The 22,551-nt window shown below is 62.3% G+C and overlaps 2 protein-coding genes across 10 annotated transcripts; one reads left to right on the top strand and one right to left on the bottom strand.

The window, feature by feature from the left end:
- Positions 1–741: 741 nt before the first annotated feature.
- MAFK (MAF bZIP transcription factor K) lies at positions 742–9,761 on the bottom strand. 7 transcript variants are annotated; one of them, XM_068699902.1, is made up of 3 exons: positions 9,626–9,761; positions 2,247–2,326; positions 742–1,345 (listed from the first exon to the last, which is right to left on the bottom strand). In XM_068699902.1, the coding sequence occupies exons 2-3, from the start codon at positions 2,280–2,282 to the stop codon at positions 911–913; spliced, it is 471 nt and encodes a 156-aa protein (XP_068556003.1). In that variant the 5' UTR covers positions 2,283–2,326; positions 9,626–9,761; the 3' UTR covers positions 742–910. The 7 variants fall into 7 exon arrangements, with proteins under 7 accessions (XP_068556003.1, XP_068556009.1, XP_068556007.1 ...); XM_068699908.1 differs by lacking the exon at positions 9,626–9,761 and adding an exon at positions 4,305–4,502; XM_068699906.1 differs by lacking the exon at positions 9,626–9,761 and adding an exon at positions 4,251–4,269.
- LOC137865110 (lysosomal alpha-glucosidase-like) lies at positions 8,066–21,994 on the top strand. 3 transcript variants are annotated; one of them, XM_068699894.1, is made up of 20 exons: positions 8,066–8,220; positions 13,303–13,864; positions 14,058–14,203; positions 15,143–15,308; positions 15,588–15,684; positions 16,569–16,688; positions 16,786–16,904; positions 16,982–17,113; positions 17,876–17,986; positions 18,566–18,679; positions 18,948–19,032; positions 19,339–19,456; positions 19,777–19,910; positions 20,052–20,203; positions 20,305–20,453; positions 20,546–20,687; positions 20,881–20,979; positions 21,151–21,315; positions 21,399–21,545; positions 21,692–21,994. In XM_068699894.1, the coding sequence occupies exons 2-20, from the start codon at positions 13,313–13,315 to the stop codon at positions 21,752–21,754; spliced, it is 2,811 nt and encodes a 936-aa protein (XP_068555995.1). In that variant the 5' UTR covers positions 8,066–8,220; positions 13,303–13,312; the 3' UTR covers positions 21,755–21,994. The 3 variants fall into 3 exon arrangements, with proteins under 3 accessions (XP_068555995.1, XP_068555993.1, XP_068555992.1); XM_068699892.1 differs by lacking the exon at positions 8,066–8,220 and adding an exon at positions 11,389–11,545; XM_068699891.1 differs by lacking the exon at positions 8,066–8,220 and adding an exon at positions 12,008–12,163.
- Positions 21,995–22,551: the final 557 nt, after the last annotated feature.

The raw sequence follows: 22,551 nt of genomic DNA, 5'->3' as shown, positions 1-22,551 counted from the left end.
CTTCCCCTAAGCTTCAGGGAATCCACGAAAATAAAATAAAAAAAAGCCGCTATTTCAAAACTGCGGATCATTTGGAAGAAATACACTGCATAAATATACCCAATTCACAGGCACACCTTAGGGAAGGAGCTATTAGGAAACTTGGGCTTGGAATAAAAGGAGGCTGCAATGTAATTTTTCTTTTTTATAGGCCACACAGGTAGTGGGGCGTATTAAAATATGTAAAATATATATTTTTCCATATTTTAACAGCATGGATTGAAAACAAAAGGTTGTTCCTAATGTGTGAGGTCACACCCAAGCATTAGTCTCCATCATCCTCCCACTCCCATCCACTCTTGGCAGGATGAAGCCCAAACCCAAATGCCTATTTCCCTGCCCTCGCGACAGCAGATGGAAGCGGGGAGGGTAGGGGAGACCCTTCTGCCAGGGAGCAGGATGCCACTAAAGGAAACTCTTTTCCATACATTCATCTCACGTGACGATTTCTACGGTCCATCTGTTTCCTGGCTCTTGAGCATCGTTCACGAAGACTCCGGAGGCTCCTCGGGTATCTTCTCCCAGCTGGAAAGCTGCCCACGGCGGGGAGGGGGCCGGGGGAGGCAGGGGGAAGGAGGAAGCAACTTGTACTGCATACAGAGCTCAAATCCTGGACACGAGGGGTTGGTGGAGCCACCGAGTCCAGAGAGAAGCAGCCAGTTAAGTTCCCTTTGTAGGTTTGGGGTTTGTTTTTTTTTGTTGTTGTTTTGTTTTCCTTTTTTCTTCTCTTTTCTTTTTTTGTTTTTTTGGCGCTTTTGGAAGAGAATCGTTAAGATGCCAATTCTTGACGTGACCAAGGACTCCGGAACAATGCGTAAGAGCCTTCTCCCCTCCCTCCGAAAGGCTGCTCGTTCCCTCCCCCCCGAGGGCACTAGGACGCTGCTGAGAACGGCACAGAACTGGATGAGATTTCGGCGGATTTCACAATGGTGATGACACTGGTGGTGGCAACTTTGGCCGGGGTAATAGGCCCTCGCGCCACAGTACGAGCAAAGGTCTGGAGTGCTTCGTACTTGGAGCGCAAGGCGTCCAGCTCGAGCTTCATGCTGCTGTTTTCTCTGGCCAGCTTCTCCACCTCTTGCTGCAACTCAACCCGCTGCCTCTCGAGCTCCTCTTTCTGAGTCACGCGCTTGATGCGGCAGCTGGCAGCGTAGCCCCGGTTCTTCAGCGTGCGCCTCCGCTGCTTCAGCCGGATGACCTCCTCCTTGGTGAGACCCCTCAGGTGCTGGTTCAGCTCCCGTACGGACATTGACACGAGCTCATCGTCGCTCAGCACCGGGGCATTCTCTCCCGACTCCTCCTTTACCTGCAAACACCAACAGCACAGGGGTAGCAGCGGCCCCACCGGGCAGCGGAGGGGCTGCCCCCTGCCAGCAGCGCGCCCCAAGGCACCGCGGGGAGCTCAAGGAAATAAAAGGAGGCTGAATTCGTCCCCTGCCGATGACACCCTTCACCACGGCACGCTGGGACACCCGTGCAGCAGGCTCCAAGCAGAACAGCCACTTGTGCGCAGGGTTTAATTCGGCACGCTGTGGCTTTTCATCAAAGGCTGCTCGTCGGAGCACTGGCCGAAACCAGCCCTGCGTGGCTGCAAGGAGCACGGCCTGATTGGGTTTTCCTGCACCAGGAGACACCGAGGGCGTGTGCCTCTCTCTCTCGAGCAGGTTTGCTGCCACAGCTACTCCCAGAACCTCCAGAACATCATTCTTTTGTCCCTTCTGACACTACAGACGCCTGCAACAAAGCGTCAGGACACCAGAAAAGCTGCACCAGAGCATGAGCCTGGTCCACTGCACAGCAGTTAAACCCCAGGCATTTACTGCCTCGTGGATCTGCAGGAGAACAGGTGGAAGCTGCCTTTCCCTGCTGCACCTCAGCCCTGAGAGCAGAAGTGCTGCATTGCCAGGCCTGGGGGCGCTGCTTTCAGGGTGCTGCCAGCACCTGCCCTACCCCAAGGTCTCCTGGATGGCAACTGGGATGCTCGAGCCCACAATCCCATAGATTTCAGACACATTTCTAGGTATGACCAGCATTCTTCTACCATATCTCTTGGAGATCTTTCCCATAAGTAATGGGAAATTATATCAGCACCCTTTTGTAGGAGTCTGTCAGAAGAAAAGATGAGCCACATGTGATGGGTGCTGCATGGAGCACGGCTCTGCCACGGCCCCCCCGCCACCCTGCGGCACCCGCTCAGCCTCCCCTACCTTTAACGCCTTGTTCGGTTTGGGATTAGTCGTCATAACCTGAGCACAGTCTTCTGGACAAAACCGCTCAGAAATTGCAACTGGAAAACAAAACAAAACAAAGCACAAAACAAGGTTTTCAGGTTACACCAATCTCCGACATGAAGGCAGATGAAGAGAAAAGACACCCGATACACGGCCCCAATCCAAAGCACCCCTAAAAAACACCGCACCATGGCTAAAAACCCTGGGAAGGGTTCAGAGATCCGCCTGCCCTGTACAGACGTGAGGAAGAGACATTTGTATGGACAAGCTCTTTGCTGCCTGATGCTGAAGACCTCATCTTTTGCTTTTAAGCACACCGTGACGAGGCAGGGAGCGAGGGAAGGACACCCACCCGCCTGTAAACAACAGCAATGCGATGCGAGCGGCCGTGCACCGCCACCTCTTTGCTGGGGGAGCGCGACCACCCGGGCCCCATCCCTCGCTCACCTCCCTCTGGAGGAAACCTAAATGCTTCGGACACCCTCTTAGGGACCGACCGGAGAGTCACCTCCGCTCATAAAAGGCTCTGCAAAGCCACAAGACAACAACTCCCTTCACCCTCCTTTTGACGATTATTAACACGGCTTGACATTGAATCAGCAGCCCAGAAATAGGCTGCCTGGTTCGTCACCTGCTTCCAGCGCCGTCCCCACCCAAAGGCGACGCTACTGGAAAACCCAAACGCCAGGAACAAAAGCCCACCTCCCCCCCCCCCCCCCCCCCCCAGTAATGACAAAGCAAGGCATTAGACTTTGCCTCTCCCAGCACACCGAGACCTGATGATGCTCGATCCTCGCCGCACGCTGACCCCCCGGCGATGTCTGGCGAGGTGCAGGCAGCACTCGCCCCCGGCGGCACCCTTCGCTCCCACCTCCCCAGAGGGGCTTAAATACACCCCCCAGCCTTTCGGCGACGAGCCACCCGAATCCTCGGGTTTCAGCAGCAGCCTCGGGGACCTTACCCTTGGCGAGGCGAGCGCAGCCGTGCCACCATCACAGCCTCTGCCTGTCGCTCCCCCGGCGGGGAGGGCTCCCGCGGCGCGCCGGTCCCCCCCGCCACGCCACCCGGCTCCGAGGGGCTGCGCAGCCGGCGGCACCGCGCCCGTCTGGCAGCAGCCCGCTCCCCTTCTCCCCCCCTCCCCAGACCCGGCCCAGCCCAAACCCTCCCCGTTTCCACGTCTGCGTCGTGTCACACATCCTAATCATTCATGAAAAATCCAGCCGAAGCATCCCAAGCATGATTCCCTTCCGATAGTTGCCATGGTGACCTTGGGAAAGTAGCCAACCCCGAGACAGTCGCCATGGAAACCGAGAAGCCCAAAAGCGATAATGACTTCAGGTCATGTCTGTGCAAAGACATCACGAGGTCGTCGGCGAGTAAACAAACTCATTCATATCTGCAAACAGCGGGTGAAGGGACCCAGGGGTGCAAAGGTGGGCTGCGGGGACACGAGGGAGCCGCGTGGGTGCTGCCCGTGCTGCTGTCACCTGCGCTTTGTCAGGCAGACACCTCACTGTCACACGGCTGACGTACAAAGCAAGACGAAGAGCTGGGGGAGGAGGGTTGAAAAAAAAAAATAAAAAATAAAATAATAATAATAATAATACTCCCGTAAGTGCCGAGATACTATCCCAGACATCAGGGTGCGTGCGTTCAGGCGCCTCCTCTATTTTCCAGCCCGAGGCAGCGCGGCTCCGCACGCCCGCCGGAGGAGGGACGAGGCCGAGCTGCTGGGTGATGAATGGAGCGCTGCAAGCAACTGGTGTGCTGCTTCTGCCACAGCATCCCCCGGCCCTGCCCTGCTCTTCTCCAGTGCCCACCCCACCCCGAGCACGGCTCCCGCTGCCCCCCTTACTCGCCGCGAGCCCGGGGTCCCCCCCAAGCCAACTTCCCCAAGCTGCGTTGGGCGCGAGGGCCGGCTCTTGCCTTCGCCGTCCTCCTCCTCCTCCTCATCGCTTCCCCTCGGCCGCCCACCCCTACCTCCAGGCCGGAGGCGCGCGCGCTAGCACGAAGGAGGAAGGAAAAGCTCCTCGCCTCGGCCCAACGGTCCCGGCGAGCTGAGGGGAGCGGAGCGCTGCCAGTGCGTAAAGGAAGCGGCCGGCAGCCCCCTCCCTGCGCACGCGGGGAGCCGCGGCCGCGCAGGCAGTTGGTGCCATAGCTATGCAGTGAGTCACCAGCTGTTTACAGACTTGGAGAGCTCGCATTCCCACAGCATCAGAAACTCTTCCTCCCCTCGGCATCCCCCCCCTCCCGGCTTCTTTCCTCGCCACCCCCCCGGCCCTACAAGGAAAGGGGCGCGATGCCGGCCCCGTTGGCGGCACCCAACGCGACGCCACACACGGCGCGGGGCGGCCGGAAAAGGAAAGGCGAGAAGGAGAAGGGGGGGGGGGGAGCGCGACACGGCAGGGCGGTGACACCCACCGGTTGCACAAAAAGCCTTTTGATCCTCACCCAACGTGTCTTCAAAGCGCCTTCTGCGCCAGCCGATGGAAAAACTGAACAGGCCGCTTGGCCGCGCGGGGACGGAAAGAAACGTAAAGGAGCGCGGAAAACAGGCGGCGAGGGTTGAGATCGCCTCCGCCGGGGGTCAGCTCACGGGTGCGCGGTGGCTTGGCATGGTGACAGCCCCCCCAGTCACCTGTCACCCTGCGCTGCATCTCCCAACCCCACGCCTTCCTCTGGTCGTGCCGCACACCCAAGCGCTCTGGTCGGGCTGCGGTCGGTTCTGTTACGTGGTGGGGCTGTGCCACGGCTGCTGGTGGCACAAGAGATGGGGACAAGGATGGGGACGTGCCCAAACAGCTCCAGGAGGAGCACAAGGGCTCCCCATCGCCCCATTCACGCTCTCAGTGCCCAGACAGCACCGCTCACGATCCCCACTGGTGGCACAGGCACGTCACCTGAACCACAGACCCCCCACTGGCCAAATCCTGCCCCTCAGCACCACTTTGGGCTACGCGGCTCAGGGCATTCCCACCGTAAGGAGGCGAAAACCCCAGAACGGAGCAGTAAATTGTCCCGCAAACATGCTGAACCCATGGCATCCCCCAAATGCGCTGCTCTGGGGTCTGCAGGGACCCCACCCGCGATCTGATTACCCCAGCCCTTCCAGTCTGCACCCTACTGCTGCCCTTCTTTCCTTAATTGCATTTGCTGCATCACGTCTAAAATTAGGAGCTCGGCTTTTTGGAACGAGGAGCGCATTACATCTCTATTCTGTAAGCAGCGTGACACACTTAGGACGCTACATAAATAAAACAGCGAGTAGTAAGACACCCGCCGTACGGGCACAGGCTTTTACAGCTCGGCTCCACGCTCGTATCCAAAGCGAGTGTTTTGACTGTGGGTTGCATAAAGAGCCCTGGTAATTCCGCAATGAAGTTACCCACCGGCAGCCTCGCCAACGCCCTCTCTCTCCCTCGCGGAGGGCTCCCGTGCCGCTCGCAGCACCCTCCCCAAAACCCTCCCCAAAACCCACCCCTGGCACCTCGAGGCTGAGGGTCGCAGCCTGGAGCTCCTGGTGACCCCCGGCTCTGGGTGACGGAGGCAGCCCGGCCGTGCCGAGGTGAGGCAGAGCCTTCCACGAGAGGTTGGTAATTAAGAGAAAGAAGAGACGCCAGAACGCGATTTCAGACTTTCCACGCTACGGGGCTTTCAGAGCGCGTTCCGCGTTAAGGAATTACTACAAAGGCTCCGCCGACACCCGACGACTGCGGATGAACTCGAGTTTTCAAACTCTTTCTGCGCCGAAAGACAGCCCCGGCCAGAACATGAGCGCCTGGCAGACAGCCCCGCTGGTGCTCGGCTTCCATCCTAACACAAGTCCAGCAAACTGAAAACACGCAACCCTCACCTCCAGCCAGGCCGGCACCGACTTCCAGAGGGCAGAAAAACAGCGAAACGTTCAAGCAGCAGCGGGGATCTCCGCCGGCGAGCCTCAGTTGAGCACCGAGGGGAATTCTCTGCTTGTTCCCAAACACAGGGCTTTAACTGCGGGCAGCTGCTGTAGCAAGTTACCCAAATCTCCTGTTTATCCCCAAATCGCTCCCAGCTCCAGGGGGCTAGCCGGAGGGATGCGCTTCCCAAGGACACCTCTGGATCTGACAGGCGAAGGGAACCACAGATGCTTCGATCTTCATCTCTGCGCCCCCACCACTCGCAGACACGACACGGGTCTCCAAGAGGCTGCAGCACGGCACGCCGAGCACCATCCCTCACCCATCACTCAGAAAGCCCTTCCCCTGCTCTGCCAACCTTCACACAGCCCACGAGGCAGACTGACGCCTGTCATTCATTCGGAACAGGAGAGGGGAGGGCTGGGCTGCCGGCATGAATCCGGGAGCGCATGCGAGGCGATATATTTGACACGAGCAGGGAGAAGACACCAGGAGGGGTGAGTCACTGTTTACTGTTCTCTGCACAGCCCTCGCCCAGCTGGCCAGCTTTCCATTTCCCTTATGGATCGGAACCAGCATCCAGCAGCAAAAGGGAGATTCGGGAACCTTTGGAGCAAACGCCAGAGCTGCCAGGACATGGCTCTCTGGGGCGCTCTCTGGGGAAGGCTGGACAGAGATCAGATGGGCTGTGCTGCTTTGGTAAACAACCCCGTCAGAGAGCCTGTGGTGATGGAGCAGAGCACCACAAGGATACCAGGAGGGTACCAGGGGGTTATGCCTGTCACAGCCAGAACCCAGGACCTCGTGGGACAGGTATGCAGAAGACACTGCCGGTGCTCATGAGCCACAGCGCAGGGCACTCTTTCCACCGTGCGCTCACAAAGGTGGTGACAGAGCTGCACCCGAATCACGTCCCAGCATCATGAGCCCAAGGACACCTCTCTCCCAAGCAAAGGAACCAAACCACCCAGCAGCAAATGGCTCAGCTCGCTCACACAGGATCCGATCAGATCCCATGCACATCACCAGACATCAATTTGGAGATCTTCACCAGCTGTGATACAGGAATGTGACGGCGTGGCTATCTGGGGTCCTGCAAAGCAGGGGGATTTGCTATGGGATCCATTCCCCCACTCAGGAGCTTCGCGGTGCTGCCTCTTCTCTCTCCCCCCGGTCCTTGTGTTTATGGTTGCGGCGCCGCGTGGCTTTGCGCTTGCTTCATGCTTGGAAGGCTCTGCCCGAGTTTGCAGATAGCCTGAAACAATAGCCCAGACAGAAGTGGAAACTGCCTGCTCATCTCAACAGGGTGCTGAGCCTGAAACTTCCTGATAATTGAAAGTGCTAGCGCTGCTCAAGTGTTTCACAGCTGGATGTTTACAGAAACCGTCAGCAAGCGAGCTTATCCCACAAACCCCAAGTGCCGCGGGGCCAGCACTCCCAGCTGTCCTCTCCTGGCTCCCCAGCTCGAGGTTTTCAGCGCCCAGCCCCGCGGTGCGCTCCGGCCATCCGTCACCGCTCCAGGCCGATGGGATCAGGAGCGCGTCGCACCGATACGCGCCGGCTGGGTGCATGGCACTGCAACAGATTGCCCAGGCGGGTGCGGGAATGAGATAAAACGTGACAAAGCACGCTGTCCTCGAGGGAAAAGCATTAAAAAAAGGCAGCAAACCGCTGGCTGGTTTAGGAACGCTTTTGAAGCAGGGCATAAGCGTGCCCTAATATAGCCAGGGACACGCAGCGCACCAAGGCTCCGGCACAGAGCCCCGGTGAGCCGAGAGGCTGGCAGCGTGTCCTGCTAAAGAGAGCCACCGTGCCCTGACCTCACCACCAGCGTTAATTACGATTAATTAACGGTGTGCAGCACCTCTATCAGGTACCAGCAGAGTTAACTCTCCTGCCGCCCGGCCCTGCGTGGCGCCATTGGACAGCGGCGGCATCCATCACGCCTCGGAAGTGACTGCGCGGGGAAGGCAGCTCTGCGCCAGTGTGTACACGGAAGGAGAGGGCAAGAGGCGCCGAGCACGCAGCGCTCGCAGCAGCGAGCTAAGCCCAAGGTAAATTAACTCGCTGCTGGAGCACGGCAGCACCGGGCTTGGGCGCAGGGTCGAGCGTCTCGACAGCCGGGGCTTGGATGGCAGTGGTGGCACATGTGGCTCCTGTCCCGCAGCCGTCCCGACAGCTCTCGGCTCCTGTCCCCGACGCCTCCGGGCTCGCCTCCTCTTCGCAGCCCCCCGAGGCCAGGGGCAGGCAGGTGAAAGCGAAAATGGAGGCCTCGCCGCTTCCCGCAGCGGCGCGCTGCCCAACGGGGGCTCGTTCCTAATTGCAGACCTCGTGGCCTGCTTTCGGCACGGCCAGGGAAACAGCCCACGAGGGAGGCGAGCAGCCCCGCCAGGAGCAGCAGCAGGAGGAGGAGGAGGAGGAGGAGGAGGAAGGAGGCCCTCGTCGTCGGGCACTCGGCGAGTCCAGAGGTCTCAGTTCCCCTCCCGGCCGTTTCTCCAGCTCACGCCACTTTTCTTCCCCGTCCCCGCCACGGCTGGGCTTTCCCCACCCCCGTTTCGGAGCAAACCCCAAAATACCAGCACCAAAACTCCCCAGCGCCCCGCGCCCACGTGGCGGCCGTGCCCGCAGCCGGGGGGTCCCCGCAGCCCCCACCCGGTTAAGGAGCCACGTGTGGGGCGCTCCGAGCCCCCCCCGACCCCACTGCTGGGACAATCCCCGGCCCCACAAAGCCTCCCGGCTTTGGCCCCCAGCACCACGCCGCTTCTCCTCGGGGGTATTTTAAAGCCCCTTAAAAATCCGGGGGCAGGTTACCGGCGGGGGGGGGGCACAGGATGGACCGGGACATGGTTGGGGGGGGGGGGGGGGCGTTGAAAACCCCAAGGCGGAGCCGTGCGAGCATCACCGCCGCTCCCCACAACTTCAGGCAACTTTTCCACCGGGCCAAGCAGCGGGACCGACCCGGGGGGGTGAGGGGGGGGGATCCCAAAAAAACGGGGAGGGGGTAAGAAAGAGGGAAGAGGGGGGGCGGGGCGGGGGGGAACGGCGACAGCGGCGAACGGCAGCGGGGTCGCGGCACCCCTCGGCTTCTCGGAGCTCCCCCCCGGTTGCTTTCGGTTCCCGGAGCCCCCCCCTCCCGGTGCCCCCCCCCCTCCTCCCCTCCACGTGCTGGAGGGCTCGGGGCGGCGGCCCCACGTGCCCGGCGCGGTGGTGACTCAGCACTTCGAGCCCAGCCACCGCGGCGGGCGCGACCCCACCCGGACACCGAGCTCCGGGCAGCGGGGGCAGCACCCGACCCGACCCAACCCAACCCGACCCAACCGGGCCGCCCTAGAACCCCTCCGCCCTATAACCCCCCCGATACCCCCCCTAGCGGCGCCCCCCCGCCCTTATCACCCACTCCCGGCTTTATCCCCCCCCCACCCCCCCAGGCTCGGTGCCGACCCCTCCGCGGGTGCTCACCTGCAGTGCCGGCGGGAGCGCGCGCGCGCTCCCGGGGCGGCCGGAGCGCGTGGGGGGGGGGGGGCGGCGGCGGGGGCGCTGCTGGGGCTCGCTCCGAGCCAGTCCCGCGGACAACAACAAGCGCGGGGCCGCCCCCTCCCCCCCCGCCCCCCCTCGCCCCGCGCCCCGCCGCGCCCCGTCCGGACCAATCAGAAAGCGCCGCCGCTTCCGGCCCCGCCGCGCGTCACCGGCCCGCGTCAATCGGTTCCCGCCCCGTGACGTCAGCGCCCCGCCGGCCACGCCCACCGCGGGTTCATTCATGGCGAAGGGCGGCGGGAGGGGGAGGGCGGAGGGGGCGGGGCTACGGGGAGGGGGCGGGGCTAAAGGAAAGGGGCGGGGTCACGGGGAGCCGCGCCCCAAGGGGAGGCCGGGCACGGGGGAGGCCGGGCACGGGGGAGGCCGGGCCCCAATGGAGGCTGGGTCCCGGTGGAGGCCGCCCCCCGTGGAATTTCCCCCGCGGGGGAGGTGGCCCTGCCGGGGGAGGCTCGCCCCGAGTCGGGGTCTCTCCCCAACAAGTGGAGGCTCCGCACAGCGGAGGTTCTGCCCCCAAGCGGAGGCTCCCCTCAAATGGAGGCTCCTCCCCAGTGGAGGTTCTCCCCCCTTCCTGAAGTCCTCACCCAGTGGAGGCTCCCCCCAAGTGGAGGACTCTCCCTCCCTGGTGGAGAATGCCCCCCAAATGGAGGTTGTTCCCTTATGGAGGTCGCCCCCCAAGTGGAGGCTCCCCTCAAATGGAGGCTCCTCCTCACTGGAGGTTCTCCCCCCCCCTCTCCGTGGAGTCCCCACCCAGTGGAGGCTCCCCCCAAGTGGAGGACTTTCCCTCGGGTGAAGGCTGACCCCCAAGCAGAGGTTCTCCCCCCCCAGGTGGAGACTCCCCCCATGTGGATGTCTACCCCTGAGTGGAGGCTCCCCTCAAATGGAGGCTCCTCCCCAGTGAAGGTTCTCCCCCCCCCCCCAGTGAAATCTCCAACCATTGGAGGCTTCCCCCAAGTGGAGGCATCTCTCCTCCAAGTGGAGGCTGCCCCCCAAGTGGAGGTTGTCCCCCTAAGTGGAGGTCTTCCCCTAAATGGAGGCTCCCCACAGTGGAGGTCTCCCCCTATGGAGGTTTCCCCCACCCTGTGGAGGCCCCCACCCCATGGAAGCCCCCACCCCGTGGAGGTTCTCCCCCCGTGGTGGAGGCCGTGGTGTTTGCAGCGCGTGGGCCCGGTCACAGGGCGGTCACGGTGCTGCTTTGCCGAGCCCCCGGGACGCCTGCTGGGAGTCATGAGGCTGGCGAGGGTGATGGGAGGCTATTTTGGTGCCCGCCTTGGCAGCTCCTGGCACAGCCTCCCGTCCTCCATGGGGCACCGAGGTGGTTCCCCGGAGGCCAGCAGGGCGTTGCCAGGCCCCAACTGCACCAAACCCACAGTTTTTGGGCGTCCAGCTCATCCCGGTGGCACAAGCATCCCTCGGTGACATCCAGGGGAGGCGAAAATGCCCAGGGGGTGAATCAAGGTGGGTGGCTGACCAAAACCACGGCCTCCATCGAAGCTGACCTCCCTTTTTTTTATTTTTTTTTGTATGAGGCTGCTCACGAGTGCATTGCGAAGGCAGCGCCGTCACGGGGCGCTTTGCGCTCCCAGCCCCACACATCCTCACTCGGGCACGTCACGGGATCACGGCGTGGGTTGGGTAGGACGGGACCTCAAAGCCCACCCCGTTCCCACCCCGCTGCCTCCCAGCAGCCCGGGGTTGTTCCCCTTCTCTTGGCGGGGTCAGGATTTGGGGATCCCCTCCGGCACGGGGGATTTTGCTCGAGATTCTGCTTCTGGGGCAAGCGGCCTGCCCCCCGCCCGCTCCTGCTTTTGATTTTCGTTCCCTGGAGAAAGCAGCTCTGCTCCAAAGGTCTGTCGGCCTTCGCCGCTGACCTTTAGACCGCGGTGGCCTTCGGTAGTAAACAGCGAGCAGCTCCCCGGTCCCAGGAGAGCGGGGAGCCCTGGGCGGGAGCACGCACTTCCACGTGCTCGGCGGCCAGACGAGCGTGGGAGATGGGGCACTTGGTGAAACCCAGGGCAGAATTTGGGGCTTGCTTTGGGGTTGTGGGTTGCTGTGGGTCTCACCCACCTGCTGTGTGCTCAGGCACCGCGATTCCCCGTCCCTCCCACCCTCTGCTTTGCCTGAACCCTGAGGACGAGGTGGGGGTCTGGAGGCGCGTGTAGGGGCTGGAGACCCTGCGGCCGTACGGGTAAACCCCTAACACCGCTCACCCCCCAAATCCCCCTCCACGGGGCTTCCGAACAGCGCTGGGTGCGGCTGTCTGGATGTGAACACGTCTGAAAAGAGCACAAAGCAGCCGAGGAGGCGGCCACGAGGCGCGTGCTGGCGCTGCTACTAGAGGAGAGCGGTAGGCGCCGGGCGCCTTGTCGGGGTTTTACGGCGCAGCGGGCAGAGCCGCAGCGCTGGGAGCCCTGCCCGCACGCTCTGCCCGCACGCAGCCCCAATGTCAAGAGGAGACACGTGAAAGTAAGCTCCTGGCACGGCCGGAGCGCTGCCTCCCCGGGCTGGGCTGGGGCCCCCCAACCCTCCATGCGTTTCGGCAGGGCCGGCCGCGTCCCCCCCTTGTCCCCAAAACGCCACCGCCGCACGCAGGCGTCACGGGTGGCCTGGGTGGTGCGGGGGCTGGTGGCGTGCTATGGGGCCTGGGGGTGCATGCGGGGTGTGAGGGTGCTATTGGGGTCCTGGCCCCGCTGTCACCCCCGGGGTGGGGGCACAGCACCCGTTGGGGCGCTGCGGGGTGGGTGCTGCCGCTGCGGGGGCTCGCAGCCAGGCCCCAACAGGCTGAGATGTTTTGGTGTTGGAGCCGGGGGGGAGGGTTAATAGGGAACGAGATCTGCTTGCCAATGAAATCCCTGCTGCTGAGATTGCACGGCGCCTTTTGAGATCGCACGGTGGAGGTGAGGGGGGTCCGAGCGCTTCGGCAGAAGACGGAGGGGAAAAAAAAAAAAAGTTTTGTCTGTATTTATAGGGCTGGGACTGCTCCCTGCAGGCAGCACGAGGGGGGGGTTCTCCGCTTCCAGGCTGGAAAATGTTTGCCTGAGAGGTTTCTGAAATTGTATTTTATCAGTGGGAGGCAAAGACTGGCAGCACGCTCCCTGCCAGCCCTTGTCCAGCTCTCTCCAGGCTAAAACGTCTGACTCAGGGCTTTGGGCGTGAGCAGGGGATGCTCGGAGCAGAGGAGGCTCAGGACAGAGGAGGCTCAGAGCAAAGAAGGATCTGTGCTTTTACTGCTCCCAGCACCACGGCTCTGCTCCGATGGGTGGAGGGGGCTTGGTTTTGCTTGCAGCTTCTGGAAACGCTGCAGCCCGTAAATTCAGGCCTGAGCAAAGCTCCGTGAGGGGATGGGGATGCTCTGACAGCAGCCAAGGTGGGGAGCTCCAGGAGAGCCTTGTGGCAGCGTCTCAGTTTTCCCTGGTGGGCCCAGGACCAGCCTGGCACGGGCAGCTCCAGGCAAAGCCAACCTGGGTGCCGTGGGTTTGCAGTGCCCATTTAAGCCTCTGCAGGATGCTCTGCCTGAAATGGGGGCATCGGGCACAGAGAACCCATCCCGGCGAGCTTCCCCTGGCTGGTTCCCTCACCCACACCTCTGTCCTTCTCCCCCGCAGCCCCAGGACGATGAAGTTGTACCAGAAGCTGAGGACAGCAGTGCCCCGGCTGGTGCTGAGCCAGGAGGATGAAGAGGAGGAAGAAGAGGAGGAGGAGGATGCGGACACCCCGACACCCACCGGGCACAGCAGGCTGGCCCCGTGGTGGGTGGGCAGCGGGCTGCTGCTGAGCGCCGTGCTGCTGAGCGCCGTCACCGTCTGGGTGCTGCGACAAGTGTCCGGGGGCTGGCACAGCCCCACACCACCCTCCCAGTGCCACCAGGTCCCCGAGAGCCACCGCTTCGACTGCTACCCCGAGCGGCGCGTGGTGGTGACCCGGGAGCTCTGCGAGGGCCGGGGGTGCTGCTTCGTCGAGACCTCCCCGGCAGTGGGGGGCAAGAGGGGGGTGCCCTGGTGCTTTTACCCCCCCGACTTCCCCAGCTACGCCCTGCAGAGCCTCAACCAGACGGCGCTGGGCATGGCGGGGCTGCTGGTGCGCAGGGAGAAGGCTTACTACCCCCGGGACATCGGGGTGCTGCGGCTGGATGTGGAGCTGGAGACGGACACGCGGCTGCACGTCAAGGTGAGCGTGCCTCTGGTTCCTTGTGACCGTGCTGCTGTCCCCTTGCACCCTCCGTGCCACGTCTGTAGGTGGCTGTCCCCTGCTCAGAGTGGGACCAGCAGCTGCTTTGCTCTGTGCGTGGCCTCAGTTAGCATCTCCAACCCTTTGCCCTCTTGCCAAGCTGATCTTGAAAGCATCTTCTCTCCCCACGCAGATAACCGATGCGGCCAACCCCCGGTACGAGGTTCCTCTGGATGTTCCCCGGGCAAAGAAGAGAGCAGAAAACCCCATCTACAGCCTGGACTTCTCCAAGGACCCCTTTGGGCTGCTGCTGCGGCGCCGAGACACGGGGACGGTGCTGTAAGAGCCACCTCCTGCATGCTGGGCATGGGGAAAGCCCTGCCTGCTCCCAACAGGTTCCTGCGTGCCCCCCTGGGGGTTTTCCTTAGGGAAAAACTCCTGGTGGCATCTCCAGCTGATGGTTACTCATCGCCTTCAGCCTTGCCACAGGCAGTGGTGCTCACACAGGGGCACAGCCTGGCCACGTGGGGTGGAAACCTGGCCATGCAGGGCTGGGTGGCATCAGCGCCTCTCCCCAAAGCTGCACGGTGCCCCAAATCCTCACCAGGGTCATGCAGCAGCCCAAAATCCTGTCTCAAGTAAGGCACAGCCATGGGGTGCAGGTCCCCAAAGCACCACTAGTAAGGCACTTGGTGGCTCAGGGAAGGAATCACCAAAGGGCTGCGGCTTTGCCTGCTTGGCCTTGGTTTTGGGTGTCCTTAGAGAGTTGTCCGAGCTGTGGCAACCCCCAGCAAGCCCTGGGCTCAGGCATTTAGGGGAAAAGGACTGCTGGTGGCTTTGCCATGCTGCTCCAGTCCCCTCCGTGGCTTTGCCCACGCTGAGCCCCATTGTTGAGCTCCAGCAGCCCCTGGGGACCGTGTCCTTTCCTCCTCGCTCCTGTCCGCCTGGCCCTGTGGTCTCTCCTTTCCTTGGGAGCCGCTTATCAGAGGCAGCAGGCGGAGAACCCCCTGGCCACATTGCCTCGATGGTTAATAATAACCTCGGTGGAAGCTGCTGGTGTCAAATGAACGGCTGTGCCGTGCTGGGGGAGGCTTCGGGGGGGGGGGGCAGGCTGTGCCTCACCTTCCCCAAAACCCCAATTTGCCACCTGCCAAAGACATTTGGGGTGTGGATGTAGGATGGCACATGCTGTTTCGTTGCCCTGGAGATGCTTCTAGAGGGAAGGGAGCATCCCCAATAGGCACGAGGATTAATGTCCCCTCTGTGTCACCCCGGCAGGCTCAACACCACTGTGGCCCCCTTGATCTTTGCCGACCAGTTCCTGCAGATCTCCACGGCGCTGCCCTCCAGGTTCCTGTACGGGCTGGGGGAGCACCGCAGCACCCTGCTGCACAGCCTGGACTGGAGCACCCTCACCCTCTGGGCCCGCGATGTCTCCCCCACGGTACCCCCGGGGCAGGGAGCTGCTGGGGGGAGCCTTGGAGCCAGCAGGGACAGGGGGTGGTCACGGGGAGATGCTGGGGAGGATTTGGGTGCGATTGCAAAACACACCCCGAGTGCTCTCCTGTGGCTGCCACCTCCAAAACCGCCCCCGGTCATAGGGTGACAGAAGCCAGGCTGGGTGGTGGCTGGCACCGGGCAGCAGAAGTGGCTTGGGGACGTTAGTTAGCCCGAGTATCACGGCTCCAGGCTCCCCTTCTCACCGGGCAACCTCTGCTTGCAGGAATCGTTCAACCTGTACGGCGCTCACCCCTTCTACCTGCTGCTGGAGGAGGGCGGGGATGCTCACGGGGTTTTCCTCCTCAACAGCAACGCCATGGGTAGGTGCCCGGGGCGGCTTCAGGAACTCGGGGCAGGAGGAAGCCATAAAAGGGACACGATGTGGTTTGCCGGCTCCGTTATTGAGCTTAGCCATCTGTTTCCTGGCTAAAGCCAGGCTCTTTAGCAACTGCCGAGCAGTTTAACCACACGCCCAGCTGCTGAATTGCCGTCGGAAAAGCAAGTCCCTTGTGTGCGGCTCCGTGCCTGCTCCCCGGCTGCCCCAAACAGCCTCACCCCGAGGCTGGCAGCAGGGGTGACCCCAGCACGGACGGGGATGCCGCCTGCTGTCCCCAGCTGTGCCCGCCGTGCCAGCTGTGCCCTGCAGCATCCTCCTGCTGATAACTCCCCGGGGGTCCTGCCGTGCTGGGGATGGCACCGGCAGCCACCCGTCCCCTCCAGCAGCCAGCTGGGACGGCGCTGGAGCTCCAGCTGCGCTTTGTTGCAGCAATGCTCCCTCCCCAGGATGAGCACGGGGGAATGCAGCGGCTGAGGTTTGAGGGCTCAGCCCTGTGAGAAGCCCTGGGTGCTGTGTGCTCTCCCGTACAAGTAGCTCTCGATTCATTATTCGCCTACGAGAAGGTTTGGGGGAGGATGTGAGGGATGCGTGCGCTCACTCATCAGGCTGGGAGAGCGGCTCAGCCTTCAGCTTACAGAGCACGTTTTGAAAAGGGAGCTCCCTCCCTGTATAAACCAGTATCTCCCCAGTCCGTGATGGTTTAAGCCTCCTGATGCCCACTCGGTGTTCGATCAGGGCAAGGCAGGGTTTCTCCTCTCCTCTGCCAGAGGCTGAGTGTTGTAGCAGTGCCGCCTCGCCCCGTGGTGGGATCGGGGTCCTGGGGCTGCTCCCCACGTCCCGCTGTGGTTCTGTCCCCGCTCTGCACAGAGGTGGCCCTGCAGCCCGCTCCGGCCCTGACCTGGAGGACCATCGGGGGGGTGCTGGATTTTTACATCTTCCTGGGGCCTGACCCCAACGCGGTCATCCAGCAGTACCAGGAGGTGATAGGTGAGTGTCCACACCGCGATGTTACTCCTCTCCCCTTCCTCCCCATCCCTCTGCGATGCTGCCGTTGCTTTCGGATGCCCCACGTCTCCTCCCGCAGGTTTCCCGGCCATGCCGCCCCTCTGGGCGCTCGGCTTCCACCTCTGCCGCTGGGGCTACGGCTCCAGCAACGAGACCTGGCAGACCGTGAGGGCCATGAGGAACTTCCAGATCCCACAGGTGCCCCCCCAGCCCCACGGAGGGAGGAGGGATGGGGTCTGGGGGCTGCCGCCCGCCTCTGAGCCATTTCCCCGCAGGACGCACAGTGGAACGACATCGATTACATGGACGGGTACCGTGACTTCACCTTCGATGCCCAGAAATTCGCCTCCCTCCCCTCACTGGTGGAGGATCTCCACAAGCACGGGCAGCACTACGTTATGATCTTGGTACTCAGCTTGTCTTGCTCGTGGGCTTGTGGCCAGACTGGAGGACAGGGACACGGGGACCGTTGGTGGCCCCGGGTGGTCTCTGCAGGGTGTTAGCCGGCACCAGGGCTGGGGATTTTTAGCAGTGTCTGCAAACTGCCGATGGAAATCCCCTGTAAGGGCAGGGACTGCTGAGACATGGGCCAGGTTGTCACGCTGTGCTCCTGCCTGCTGCGGGAGCCCAAGGGTGCTGGGGTCCTTGTCCCCTGCGGGTAAAGGGACCAGTGACCAGAGCTGGTGTCAGGCTGCTCAGCTGGTGGCTGCCTGCTGTGGGAAGCCCTGCTTCCCTGCGGGTGCTGCTGGGCTCTCGTGACCCAGCTGTGATGTCCCCTCAACGGGCTGCAGGGACACAGGATGTGGGTTCTGGGGGTCCTGGGCTGGAAACGGAGCCTGGGAGCATAAGGTTGGGTTCCCCTGGCCGGCTGAAGTCCTCTTCGCAGCCTCTCCGTGACCTGATGTTTCTTGCATAAGCGCATGATGACTTATATTTATCCCCCCGCTCCCCCAAACCCTGTAACGGGTCCTTGGGACTTGCAGAAGTGACTTGTTAGAAAACATGCCTGGAAGCGTTGAAGCAAGTTTCTGTTCCTCTTGGTCAAAACAGCCGCCATGTGCGGGCTCTGGCTGACCCCGTGGTGGTTGTCTTCTCCTCTGAATCACGCTGGCATCGCAGGGGGAAGGGGCCGTGCTGGGAAAGACACTAACCCTCTGCTGCATCCCCAGGACCCCGGCATCAGCAGCACCAGCCCGCGGGGCTCCTACTGGCCTTTTGATGAAGGTTTGAGACGGGGTTTGTTCATAAACACCACCCAAGGGCAGCCGCTGATCGGGCAGGTAAGGAACCGGGGGAAATCGCGGCCCTGGAGGGGTTTTGCAGGAGCAGGGCCAGGATTTCTTCCCTCCTGCTGCAGGAAAAGCCATGTGGCTGATGGCCAGAGCCTGGCTGTGCTCTCAGCTCTACCAGCTCTCTGTGTTTCACTTCATGGCATCCCCACTACCCTCTGGAGCCAGCTCCTGCCCTGGCAGAGGCACCCGGGGAAGTCATATGAGTGCAACAGAGTCGGTGGTTCTGCCTGAGGCCGGTCATCTGATTTCTCTCCCTTCCTGTTTTTGGGGTGAGGCAAGGTTGTGCCTCCAGATCTGCTCAGGACCCGCAGCGGTTCCTTCCCAGTTTATCCCCTCCTTCCCAGCCACTCACGCCTCCTCACCACCTGTAACTTTCGTTAGTCTAAAAACAGGGAGAAAAAGCACCCCGAGGTGCACACACAGCCTCCAGCGCTCAAAGCAATCAGCTTGGATTTTCTCATTGGTTTTATTGTCCCTGCTCCTTCAGCATGCTCACAGCCTCCTGGCACCCCCTTCCCCGCAGTGTTCCCCCTCTGCTCAACCCTCCACTCTGCTCCTTCACCGTAGGTCTGGCCCGGCTACACGGCCTTTGCCGACTTCTCCAATGTGGACACGCGCCGGTGGTGGCTGGAGAACCTGCAGCGCTTCCATGCCCACGTGCCCTTTGACGGCGTCTGGATCGTAAGTGGCCCCTCACCCCAGGTGGCTCCCTGTTGGACAGTGCCCAGTCCTGGAGCTTCATCTGTCCCTCTTTTAATGGTTTTCCAGCTTTATTGTATTTAGCAAGCATCGGGTGCTGGCAAGACACCAGCCCCACAGACGTGCTCGCCCATGTGCATGCTGGGCAAAGGAGCTCGGTGCTGCCACCGGTGCTTCTGGTGTTAGTGCTGGATGCCGCTGATCCTTAAAAACTCCCTGTACAAAGTGCTCCATTATTTTCTTCGCTTAGGACATGAACGAGCCGTCCAACTTCATGGATGGGTCTGAGGAGGGCTGCCCGCCGGGAGAGCTCGACAGCCCCCCGTACACGCCGGGTAAGGAGGGCGCTGAAATGCAGGCTGTGCTGGTAGGTACCGCGCGCTCTCAAGTTGCTGAAAACCGAGTGAAAACCATTTTTAAGAGACATCACATCTCTGTTTCAACCCCCGAATGTTTCCATCCCTGCTTCCATGTGCTGGCACCCGAGCACTGCATGCTTGTGGCCATACCGGGGATGGGACTGGCCGTGGGAGCTTTCAGCGCTCAGTTTGCACCAGCAGCAGGGCACCTCGTTCAGCACGGGGGGCTGCGTGTCCCCACGCCCACTGCCACGTGCCAACGGTGACTGTCCCTCCCGGCAGCCGTGCTGGGCGATTCCCTGTCTGCCAAGACGGTGTGTGCCTCGGCGAAGCAGAGCGCCTCAGTGCACTACAACCTGCACAACCTCTACGGGCTGATGGAGGCCGAAGCGACGGCGAGGTACCCGGGCACCCTGGGGATGGGACGGGGTGAAATCCTGCTGCTTGGGGCTGGCACAGTGTAGGAAAAGGACTGGGGTTTGAGGGCCTGGCCCAAAAGGAGGTGCTCTGGCTGCTCACAGCCTCGGGTACAGGAGTAACCCAGCAGGGCAGGGGAGTGTGCGTGGCTGTGGGGAGGGCTGGGTGGGTGATGCTGGTCCTGGTGTTGAGCCCAGGGAGAGGGGGACCGTGCTGCTTGTACCCCCAGAGCTGTCCCTTGACCTCTGAGGGATAAGGGGGCTGCTCTCACCTCCTGTCCCATGTCAACCCGTTGCCTTCCAGCGCCTTGATCCAGATCCGGGGGAAGCGCCCCTTCGTCATCTCCCGCTCCACCTTCCCCAGCCAGGGCCGGTACTCGGGGCACTGGCTGGGTGACAACCGCAGCCAGTGGAAGGACATGTACTACTCCATCCCGGGTGGGTGGCACGGCCTCACAGCCCTGTCCTTCCCCGCAGCATGCACAGACCCCCAGCACCACCCCATCCCGCATTTAGGAGGTGGTGCAGACCCTAAAACTCCCAGCATATTGCTGAGCATCCCTGCCCATGTGTCTGCAGGGATGCTGAGCTTCAGCCTCTTTGGGATCCCGCTGGTGGGGGCCGACATCTGCGGCTTCTCCGGCAGCACCTCGGAGGAGCTGTGCACCCGCTGGATGCAGCTCGGGGCCTTCTACCCCTTCTCCCGCAACCACAACTCCCAGAATGAGAAGGTCTCGGGAGGGATGCGGGATTTGGAATGTGGAGTACGGGATGGGGGATGCCTGGCAGGGCTGGGGCTGGGGCAGTCGCTGATTCCCCGCATCTCCCCCAGGCCCAGGACCCGACGGTGTTCAGCCCCGCGGCGAGGACGGCTATGAAGGACGTGCTGCTGACCCGCTACTCCCTCCTGCCCTTCCTCTACACACTTTTCCACCGTGCCCACGTGCATGGGGACACTGTCGCCCGGCCCTTGTTCTTTGAGTAAGAGCATCCCCGACGGAGCTGGTGAGGTGCTGGATTCACCTGGATGGCGGATAGCAGCCGATGTGAGCGTTGTCTCCGTCCCATCGCAGGTTTCCCCGGGACACGGCCACATATGGGCTGGACAGGCAGTTCCTGTGGGGCCGCAGCCTGCTGGTGACACCGGTGCTGGAGCCCGGGGTGGACTCGGTGATGGGCTATTTCCCCCAAGGCGTGTGGTACGACTTCTACACGGTGAGGAGTGCCGCCACGGTGCTCGGTTGGGTTTTGGGTGGACCCTGCTCAGCAGGGAAGGCCTGCAGAAGGGCTGGAGCATTGCGGTGTCAGTGCTGGCCATGGGGCTTGGTGCCAAAGTGGCTGCTCCCTGGTACTTTTCCTGAGCCCCCACGGTGTCCCTGACCCCCTTTGGCTCTCACCACCTGCCCAGGGCTCCTCTGTGAACAGCAGCGGGGAGATGCTGAAGCTGTCGGCCCCCCTGGAGCACCTCAACCTGCATCTCCGCGAGGGCTCCATCCTGCCCACCCAGGTGAGCTCCCACCCACCACCTCCCCGGGCTGGGAACTGTCCCCGAGGAGACACCTCCTGCACGGCACGTGCCCCCCAGTACCTTGAGTCGCAGCCCCCGTGCAGGTCGCAGCCCTCCCCACCCTATTTTGGGCTGTCAAAACCCTACAGTGCCCATGTGTTTGAACCCCAGAAACCCGGGCCCACCAGCGAGGCCAGCCGAGGGAACCCCCTGCGCCTCATCGTGGCCCTGTCCCCGGGTGCCACCGCCTGGGGGGACCTCTTCTGGGATGACGGCGAGAGCCTGGACACCTTTGAGCGGGGCAGCTACTCCTACCTGGTGTTCAACGCCACAGAGGTGGGACATGGTGGGGACAGGGCATGGGGACCCCATAATGTCCCCCTCTGGCCACCTCATGCTCATGTTGTCCCCTCCTGCAGAACGTCTTCAGCTCCAGCGTGCTCCACACCAGCACCAAGGCCGCCTCCACCACCATCGGCACCCTGAGCATCTACGGGGTGCGGGAGCCACCCCACAAGGTCCTCCTGAACGGCCAGGAGAAGCCCTTCTCCTACCTGGACAACCAGGTGCGGCCCCATTTGGGGTGCCCCGTCCTGAAGGGGTGTCCCCAGCCCTGGCAGGGGGCTGAGGGTGCTGCTCAGGGAGGGTTTTTGGGGTGGTGTGGGCAGCTCTGTCTTGCTGCCATCCCAGGATGTCCCTTCTTGTCCTGTAGGTCCTCACGGTGAGCGGGCTGGGCATGGGGCTGGGCCAGGCCTTCTCCCTGCAGTGGCTGTGATGGGGGGCCTGGAGCTGCCCCCACCCCACCGAGACCACCCGTCCGTGGCCATGGTCCCGAGGCGGGGATGGGATGTGGATGTCGCCATGTGGAGGCACTGGGGACTGTCACCTGCTGTGGATGGGGACGGGGACACTGGGATGGGGACATGGTGGGGGGTGGCTTCTGGGTGTCCCCACGCCGTGCTGGTGGTACAGGGTGAGGGCTGGTGGCCCCGTCTGCAATAAAGGAGTGAGGAGAGCTTGGTGTGGGGCTGTGATGTGGGGCTGGGGGTGTGTGTGTGGGGTGACCACAGACAGAGCTCAGCCACCCAGACCCTGCTGCCGACACTGATAATGTCCCACCATGGTGTCCCCGCATCATGTCCCCCTATGAAGTCCCCCCATGATGTCCCTCCACAACGTGCCCACATAATGTCTCCCTGTGGTGTCTCCATAATGCCCCCCGTAATGTGTCCCCCCATAATGTCCCCCATGATGTCCCCCCATGTCCCCCATAATGCCCCCCATGATGGGTCCTGCAGTGTGTCCCCCCTTAACGTCCTCCCATGATGTTTCTCCATAATGTCCCCTGTAATGTCCCCACAATGTCCCCCCAATCCCAGCCCCTCATCCCCCAATCCCCCTCATCCCCAACCCCTCTCTCCCCCCCACACTCCCATTTCCCCCATTTTCCCTCATTTCGCCCATATTCCCCCATTTCCCCCCACACCCCAATTTCCCCCTATTTTCCCCCATTCCCCCATTTTCCCGTATCTCCCATTTTCCCCCATATCCCCCCACACCCCGATTCCCCCC

Source organism: Anas acuta, chromosome 15 (assembly GCF_963932015.1).
Source record: "Anas acuta chromosome 15, bAnaAcu1.1, whole genome shotgun sequence".
Taxonomy (NCBI): domain Eukaryota; kingdom Metazoa; phylum Chordata; class Aves; order Anseriformes; family Anatidae; genus Anas; species Anas acuta.
This window is presented reverse-complemented; position numbering and strand designations above follow the sequence as displayed.

Bases quoted from the DNA above. Each gene is read 5' to 3' on its own strand.
- MAFK (XM_068699902.1), bottom strand. From the start codon at position 2,282: ATGACGACTAATCCCAAACCGAACAAGGCGTTAAAG. The intron at 1,346-2,246 runs GTAGGGGAGGCT...TGGTGTTTGCAG, and splicing joins AACCGAACAAGGCGTTAAAG to GTAAAGGAGGAGTCGGGAGA.
- LOC137865110 (XM_068699894.1), top strand. From the start codon at position 13,313: ATGAAGTTGTACCAGAAGCTGAGGACAGCAGTGCCCCGGCTGGTGCTG. The intron at 17,114-17,875 runs GTACTCAGCTTG...CTGCATCCCCAG, and splicing joins AGCACTACGTTATGATCTTG to GACCCCGGCATCAGCAGCAC. The intron at 20,204-20,304 runs GTCTCGGGAGGG...CATCTCCCCCAG, and splicing joins ACAACTCCCAGAATGAGAAG to GCCCAGGACCCGACGGTGTT.